This window comes from Lupinus angustifolius, chromosome LG07, assembly GCF_001865875.1.
Source record: "Lupinus angustifolius cultivar Tanjil chromosome LG07, LupAngTanjil_v1.0, whole genome shotgun sequence".
Taxonomy (NCBI): Eukaryota; Viridiplantae; Streptophyta; class Magnoliopsida; order Fabales; family Fabaceae; genus Lupinus; species Lupinus angustifolius.
The window spans coordinates 5,890,729-5,899,373 of record NC_032015.1 but is presented as its reverse complement, the minus strand read 5'-3'; the positions used below and the strand labels follow the sequence as shown (position 1 = coordinate 5,899,373).

At 32.8% G+C, this 8,645-nt stretch overlaps 2 protein-coding genes across 3 annotated transcripts; both read left to right on the top strand.

Annotated features, from left to right (window-relative positions):
* LOC109352226 (peptidyl-prolyl cis-trans isomerase CYP22) lies at window positions 656-3,535 on the top strand. 2 transcript variants are annotated; one of them, XM_019594107.1, is made up of 8 exons: window positions 656-893; window positions 1,230-1,253; window positions 2,133-2,220; window positions 2,366-2,458; window positions 2,806-2,838; window positions 2,931-2,987; window positions 3,153-3,296; window positions 3,330-3,535. In XM_019594107.1, exons 1-7 carry the CDS (start codon window positions 730-732, stop codon window positions 3,261-3,263), a joined length of 570 nt encoding a protein of 189 aa, XP_019449652.1. In that variant the 5' UTR covers window positions 656-729; the 3' UTR covers window positions 3,264-3,296; window positions 3,330-3,535. The 2 variants fall into 2 exon arrangements, with proteins under 2 accessions (XP_019449652.1, XP_019449651.1); XM_019594106.1 differs by having other exon boundaries at window positions 3,153-3,528.
* On the top strand, window positions 5,123-7,720 carry LOC109352011 (NADH dehydrogenase [ubiquinone] 1 alpha subcomplex subunit 6-like). Its single transcript, XM_019593771.1, has 2 exons — window positions 5,123-5,479; window positions 7,367-7,720. Exons 1-2 carry the CDS (start codon window positions 5,264-5,266, stop codon window positions 7,553-7,555), a joined length of 405 nt encoding a protein of 134 aa, XP_019449316.1. The 5' UTR covers window positions 5,123-5,263; the 3' UTR covers window positions 7,556-7,720.

Below are 8,645 nucleotides of genomic sequence, written 5' to 3'. Positions count from 1 at the left end.
GTTAGGTTTAGGCCTGTGCTCGGTGTAATGCTGAGCTAGGGTCAGACCACAACTCGGTTGTGGGATTGAATCAGAGTTGATCAATTGCATGTAATAACATATCATTGATTGGTTAATTGCATGTAATATAATATTTTCTTCTCTTTATGGCTTTCTATAACATATTTTTAGGATGTTCTTCAAATCAATGAGAACAATGTGTAAATTGTTTTGGTTCATTCGATATTGTTCAATCAACCATTAGAATAAGTACATTATCTCCATCATCACCTTCCATATCCTAACATAAAATCAACTTGATGTTTATCTTAATCTCTAATCAATTACCATGTTTAATAATTTTGTAACTCAATTAATGTTTTAATCTCTTAAATTGATTGATTGATTTTTTCTCAAAGTGTAATATTTATAGGTCTCACTATTCATTTGTATTATTACTTTTATGTAAAAATAAATAATAATTAAAAATGAATGAGGATAAGACAATGATAATAATAATAGTGTAAAAAATTATTGTAAGTGCATATATTTTTTTTCCATGCTTTTTTAGTTTTTTTAATACCTCTGTTATCTTATAGTCCTGAATTCAAAGATAAAATGGTAAAATTTGAAAATCATTTCCCCTAAAAAATTGTAACCTTCAAAAAGGGGAAGTTGGAAGAGGTGTATATAAGAGCAGTGAGACAGTGAGTGAGTGGAAGGTTGAGTAAGTTAGTTATTTGAATTGGAATGGGTTCTTCTAACACGAACACGAGTGTGGAGTGGCACGTGCGTCCTCCAAACCCTAAGAACCCAATCGTCTTCTTCGATGTCACCATCGGCAACATCCCTGCCGGTCGAATCAAGATGGAGCTATTCGCTGATATTGCCCCCAAAACCGCTGAGAATTTCAGGTACCATAACCTAACTACACCTTCTTTTATTATATTTTCTATCACTCATACAAACAAAGATACCTTTACCTTTGAAATTGGAACTGAACACTGGAAATTGGAATACCGAGCATTTTTTGGGAGCGATTATGTATAGCATAAACACACATAGTTAGGTTTGCTCAGCTACATGTCGATGACTATGAAAAACATGTTTATAAATAAATGCAATGCATGATTTGAACGTAGTTGTACTCATAGAACGGTGTACGTTTTGGATTTTATGTTCAATTAAATGCGGGTGTTTTATGATTGCATTGCACTAGAGTGATGAATTTGGCTTTTCTTATTTTGCAGGCAGTTCTGCACAGGGGAGTACAGGTACTGAAACTATCTTTTTCAATCTGCTGCTCAACATTCTATTGTGGTTTTTTCTTCTCTCTTTATATTTATTATTTTCTAAATCATTTCGGTTTATGATAGGTGTGTTGGTTTTGATCTATCACTGTGTTTTGTTTTTTTATTGAAGCCCACTGAACCGTTATCATTTCTATACTGCGAAATGGCTATATAAGATTCTATATTTTGATCTTTGAATTGGCAAATGATTTCCTGCCATTTCCTGCCATTTCCTGATTTAAATTGTAAAAGTTTAATGAGGATAAGCCTGTGGTGTTTAGTATTGTCGTTATGGTTCCATCTCAAAGCCAATTGACAATTAGATGAGTGGGCCAACTGGTATTTAAACTATGCCTAAGAGAAAGGGGGTAGCCAACGTGAGACTTACTTCCTAACATGCCTCATCCCCTCTTTTATAATTATCATTCTAATTAAAATATTGAATGAGTACAAAGTATCTGCTAAGAATGAACATCCAACAAGAAAAGTAAAAACGAAAAGTACAAGATACATTATGTATTCTAAATTAAAGCTTTTAAAAATGGCAGTTGTGACTTCAAAGGCCTTGTGCTTATTTATGTGTAATTTTGTTTTTGTGTGTACTTGAACATAATTTTATATCTCATGTAGAATCTTCTGTTCTATGTTAAGTTCCGATATTTTACATTTCCTCCCCATCTAATCTGGTCTTGGGTGGGTTCTGAACATTTGACAACCTTCTAATGGGTGTTATATTTTTATTTCTACTGGTCTACTTTTCGACGCTCTTATTGAATACTAAAACCAGTTCAGAACCTTATGTCTATGCCTTTTGGTAAACAAGTTAAACCAATACCTTTTATGATCTGATTTTGTTGTCAGGAAAGCGGGACTACCCGTCGGTTACAAGGGTTGTCAATTTCATAGGGTGATTAAGGATTTTATGATTCAGGCTGGTGATTTTGTAAAGGTACTACTCTGGGCAGTATAATATTTGATTTTATCTGTTTTTACATATACCATGCAAGAGCAGGTGGTCATTTTGACATTCAGGAGGACCAATGTAGAACTGGATCATGTTTTCTCATGACATTATTACTAATTTTCTTTGGCAGGGTGATGGTAGTGGATGTGTTTCCATCTATGGACACAAGTTTGATGATGAAAATTTTATTGCCAAACACACTGGCCCTGGTCTTCTATCGATGGTATGTGTTTTATGTTTCAACCTTCATAAGTTTGAAATGGTAATCAATTCCTGAAATAGTTCCAAGATCAATGCATTGATCAATTAGTCATATCACAATAGTAATCAAATCTTGAAAGTTGAAACAGTTCCTTACTTCCTTATTCAGTGCACTAATTGACTGTATATATACACAAATTTAGAGGTTAACTTACAATAATCTTACGTCCTGAATGCTTTGAAACCATGTTGTTGTTGTTTTTTTGCTAAACCAATTATGTCATCAGTCGATTCAATTTGTATGGCTACATTATGCTTTCACTTATTTCAATATAAAGATGACTTAAGACCAGTTTGTCTATTCTACAGGCAAATAGTGGACTAGATACTAATGGTTGTCAGGTAAATTTTTAATGGTCACTCTCTCTCTCTTTCATTTTCTTAATGGTAATATTAATCTGGTAAGCTGATGAATATTCTATTCTTTCTTGTAGTTTTTCCTCACTTGTGCAAAATGTGACTGGCTTGACAACAAACATGTTGTTTTTGGGGTATGCTTTAATATCTTCTATTCCATATATTCATTATGATTCAAATTTCAAACTATGTGTTTGCATACCTTAAAATTAGAGTGGCCATGTTGGAAACTTTACTGTCATCTTTTTTTCTCTAAATTTTGGATGTATTGTATATTGACCTGTCTTCCTCTCATGCAGAGAGTGCTTGGAGATGGTCTTTTGGTTGTCAGAAAGATTGAGAATGTGGCAACTGGACCCAATAATCGGCCAAAATTAGCTTGCATCATTGCTGAATGCGGTGAAATGTAAATTTTAATGTAACTTCTCTAACAAATAATAGTTCTCTTAAGCAAAACAATCGATTGAATCCTCTAGCAACTTTAATTAATATCCAGATGTGGGCTATGCAAGATCTTATTTTCTAGCCCTTGAAACTTAACATTTTTGTGGGATTAAGGCTTCATTATTGTTGCACTAGAATTTTGTCGTGATTTTTTATCACGGGACAGTTGAATGGAACAGAACGGCTTGATAGCTCAGGATTAGTGGAATATGATCTTACTATGTTGCTTCCTTTTTAATGATGATAGAATTTCCATCCCATCAAATGCCTACTAAGCGGAAGTTCTTAAATTCAGTTATATGTGGGAGATAGAGAATGGAGTAGTGGCATGGCATATAGTTTATTGATGATGTTGGTAATGATAATATTTGCTGTCTTTTTTATTTCTTTAAAATTGTTGATAGTCCTATACAACAAGTTTTGGAGGTGAATGAAAAGAGTGTGAACTTTGAAGAAATTAATGTGTCCTACTAAGCTTAACTGTATGTAGGATAGGTTTTTAACATAGGCTTTAGTAGCCAATAAGCTTGCTGTAGCGACATGTTCATAGGTTTTGTTTTGGTTTTTCGAAGGGACATAAGGTTCTGTTCGGTACACTAGGAGGGAAATAAAGCCCAGATATGAATTCTTACAAAATGAAGAAAATAAATAAATAAAATATTGTTGTCTTTTTTAATCTGCCAATTCATTGGATACCAGTGCGGGAGAGTTGCAAATAGGGCAAGTTTATTCTTTACTTGTTGTGAAACCTTCTCTGACATGCAATGTCATTAGACTGTAGAGATAAATGTGTTGAATATAATGACTTCAATCATTTGTAATTTTCAATTTATTAGATTGATGTACATTAAACAAAATGTATATTAGAGTAGTTTGTCCTTTTTTAGGGGGGAGGAGAAATTGTGTAAATGTCGACTTCAAATCCATGTGCTTACACAATTATACTATCATGTCTAGTAAATTTATGAACTGCAGATTAATTTCTCTTGGTTTGGTGAGGCTGTATAAGTGACTTGATAATATATATTTTTAACGCATAAATCTAGATAACAAACCTAAGATCAAGAAACTCAAGCTCATTTCAATTGAACCCAACTCAAACACTTGCACTTAATGACTTGTAGTAGCTTTACAAACAAATATTAGTTTTATGTATCTAATTAAAAATATAAGAATAGATAATGTGAGTTTGTAAGCACCCGTTTGAGAATTGATGTTATTACACATGTATTTTATTATACATCAAATTTCGTTATAAATTTATTTATCTTAGAAAGTTTTTGAAGAGTGGCATCAAAGACTTTAATTATTTATTATGAAATCAAATATTGTAACAATTTAATTATTTATAATTAAATTACATTATTACAGACTTTCACTATCAAATTGATACCATAAAATTAAGTAAATAAACTAAAAAATTATCCATTTAGATATGTCACTCATTTTATCACTACGCATGTAGAGTTATCCAGCATAACTAAATGTTTGGTCCTACTTAACAATTAGGTCTTTAGAGATATGATATTTAAAATAATTTTTTTTCTTGAACCAAAGAAAATTTGTTACTCATTTATCTTTTAGCAATAGTATTCAATCATATTATTATTTAATAGATAAGAAAAAAAAAATATACATACTTATTATTGCATTATTCATACTTAATCAGCATTGATTTTTCATAAAAAATAAAATGAATAATAAGTAATATATTAATTATATAAATATTGGATTAATATTATACTCTTAAAAAAAAAATATCAAATTATGACAAAATAGTTTTACCATGAAAAACGCATGTGGGACCCTGTACGTGGACCAAACCTATGAATGAAACGACACCGTGCGGGTGGTGTTCCCAAGAACCACTTCTTCTATTTCTCTCTAGCACATCTATCATAACAATTCACAAACAACACTTTCGTCCGAGTTGGTGTGTGGTGACTCAGTGAGTTATTATCGAGAAATGGCGAGTACTGCTCTTAGGAACGTGAAGGTGCCTCCGAACTCAGCGAGTTTGGAAGAAGCGAGGCACCGACTCTTCGAATTCTTCAGAGAAGCTTGCAGATCATTACCCACTGTTATGGACATGTATAACCTATACGACGTCGTTACCGTCTCCGACCTTCGTTCTTTTATCTCCACTCAGATCCGAAAGAACACCCACGTCACCGACCCTAAGGTTAACCCGTTTTTTCCTATTCCAATTGCAATTTCGTTTTTATTATTGATTCTCTACGTTGGGGCATTTTCAAAAATTGATTTTATTTATTTATTATGGTGTTGATTTGCGATATCAATTTTTTAGTTATTGTTCTAATTTTGGTGCAAATTAAGGGTTAGTTTGTTAAAGCTTTTTCTTACAACAAAGTGATTTGATTAGGCTTTTGACAAAATCATTTATATTATTTGGGGTAGAAGCTATACTTTTCAATTTCTAATAAAATCACAAAATCACCTTTTTAAGATTAAACAAACGAGTATCAATTCTTAAATGAAGAATCTATTTCATTCCTTCAAATTGGATTTTGAACCAATGCCTCTCTTAGTGGCAAGGAATTTTCGTATGTTAGAGTTTTGTTAATGGAAACATAAGGCATTGGGGAAGGCTCCACTCCCTTGAATGGGTGTTTCTGGCTCATTTTGGATTGCTCGAGGTTCAGTGTGACTAGCATGCTTGATTAAAGTATCAAGAGAAAATAGCTTTAGAAAATCACTGAAGGAAGTTTATTCAGTGGTTTGAATGGATATTCTGCTAAATATTTTAGATAACTAGTGCAGGGAGCAAAAAAATTTAACATACTTCTTCGAAGCTATGTGTTTGGTTTCTGGGGTTTAAAACATCCTGTATGAATGAATAGTCTTGTTTAGATTATTTAGTGTTCTTTAGTTATTGTATTTGTTTAGTGAGAGTGAATTGTACTAACTAAGGACATTTTTCGGCACAGTATCAGCATTCAGCAGGCATTTGAACCCATAGATTTTTTTTATAGTGCCATTGCTTTTTACTTTATTTATATATTGGCTTATTTGTTGATAAAACACTTGGAAAATACATAAAGTTTACATTGAGTAGTCAAGCTTGTGAAATCCTTCTTCTAATAGTTTGTCACAAATTCACAATTCATCAATTTGGTATTTAGGATTTACTAGTCTTGGAATTTAGTGGCATAGTATGTAAGGGGTGAGGCTCCTCTAAAGTGAACTTATTTGTAAAGTGAGCATGGGTGTTTCCATCCTTAGATAATTACTGGGTTAAGATTTTAATGCATTTTAGACTAAATTAAGGGTGGATATACTCTTACTTTGCTCACTTGACACACACTCACTTTAGAATTGTTTTTCATTTTTAAGAGTAGAAGTATAATTTACATTATACACAGTATCATATAGCCGGCAATATCTTTTATCTGATGTCACTTTGTCAAACTTCAGTAAGGTGATGTATTATGGTTTTAAATTTATCTATGTCATGATAGAATGATATGGAAAAGATAGGCATTGTTTTACTATCTATAATTTAATTAAGCTTCCAAATTTTGTGCACTGCACCAAATTTTGGGTTTTCCTGGTTGCAACAAGGGACCAAATTTTGAACAACAAGAGAATAAGTTGATTCAATCGTACTAAATATTTTCAAGCCCATGTCAACAGTGTGTGTATTAGTGGTTGTTAAACAATCATATACTTCTGCTAATTGTAGTTGTGTTTTTGTAGGTGACCATATATATCTTTTTAAAAAAATTACTTGTACATTTTCTGTAATATTCTGAGATTGTCTGAAGACTTTTCTGGTTCTTCCTTTGGTCCCTAGACATGATGAAACTTCTAAGCATGAATTTGTTGTTTTTTGGTGCTTGGGTGCAAAGCCTCTTCCCCGTCATGCAAAAGAAGCCTTATGTAGTATTCATTCGAATGTGGTTCATTATGTCATAGATTTAATGCATCAAGGCCAGTAAATACATTCCATTATGTCTTCGATATGATGCTTCAGTAAAGATAAAATGATTTTATCTCTGAAACGTGGCTTTATCATTATCATTATCACTAAATATTTGTGGACATCCAGGTGATTGATATGCTTCTCTTCAAGGGGATGGAAGAGCTGAGGAATGTTGTGGAGCATTCAAAGCAGAGGCATCATATTATTGGCCAGTACGTTGTAGGTCGCAGGGCGTTTGAGCAGGAAGAATTGGGCATAAAAAACCTGGGCACCTCTACTTTTCTAAAGAATTTCTATGACACCAATTACTTTTGAAGTTTGGTCAAGAGTTCACTATTTGTTCAAATAAAGAATAACTGACAGTTTTGCATGTCAATACTGGGATAAGATCAATACTACTGGTGAAGTCATTTGGTTTCAGATCAAACTGCTGTACTATTTTTTCATGGCTTAATTTAAGAAAGTGATTTTTGCTTATTAGCACATGTGCATTCTGCTTTAAATATTGGCATACATTGCAAATAGTAATTGGATAGCATGTTAGAGAAAATGCGTAGTGAGTGATGGCATGATATTAGGTCACTACAATATGCTGGTTCTACTAGCTGTTTAGTGTACATTCTGACATTTCATTTCCCTATAGTTTTTGCCTTTAAGATCTGCAAGTTATTCATTGATGGGAGTTTTGGAACTGAGAGTCCCCAAGACTAACTAGATATAAGTTTGACTGCCATTTCTGATTGGGACAAAACCAGAAGACCTGTGTTAAGTTTCATACTTTGATGAGGGTTGTAAATTTACCGTGGGTAAAAAAGGGTTGAAACTATAATAACTGCATTGTTATACATGAATGAACTTAATGTAATAGATATAAGAATGTTGCAAAAATAATTTACGATAGAACATATGTTTGATTCATATAACTGACCACATCTCATTTTTGTCTTGTACCACCGTAGTCTAATTACATGGAAAATATCTTCTATCTATACATCTACAATGTTGTCTCTTACAGACTTTGACCCTCCTTCAAGTAATGCAGCTCCTCCTACTCTTGTATAATTTCCCAGTATTAATAATAAGCTATAATTAATAACAATTTTCTCCCTTTCTATCATAAGATATATTATAGATCTGTAGAAGGTTATGTGCAACTTCTGATATAAATCATAACATGTTACTTATGGCATATTTGGTTGGACATGTTTGCTGCTGTCAATTACGCATTTGGGCAAAAGCTTGATTTTGTACCCTTTGCTAGAAAGTGCTGAGTCTATTCCACCACAAAAACAAACTTGCACTTAGCATTTCACCATCACAACGAAAGAATAATGTAATGAACAAGCAGAAAAGGAGGTATAGTGCATGAGGCTTCCTAATGAGATTTGTGGAGTGTATGCAGCCT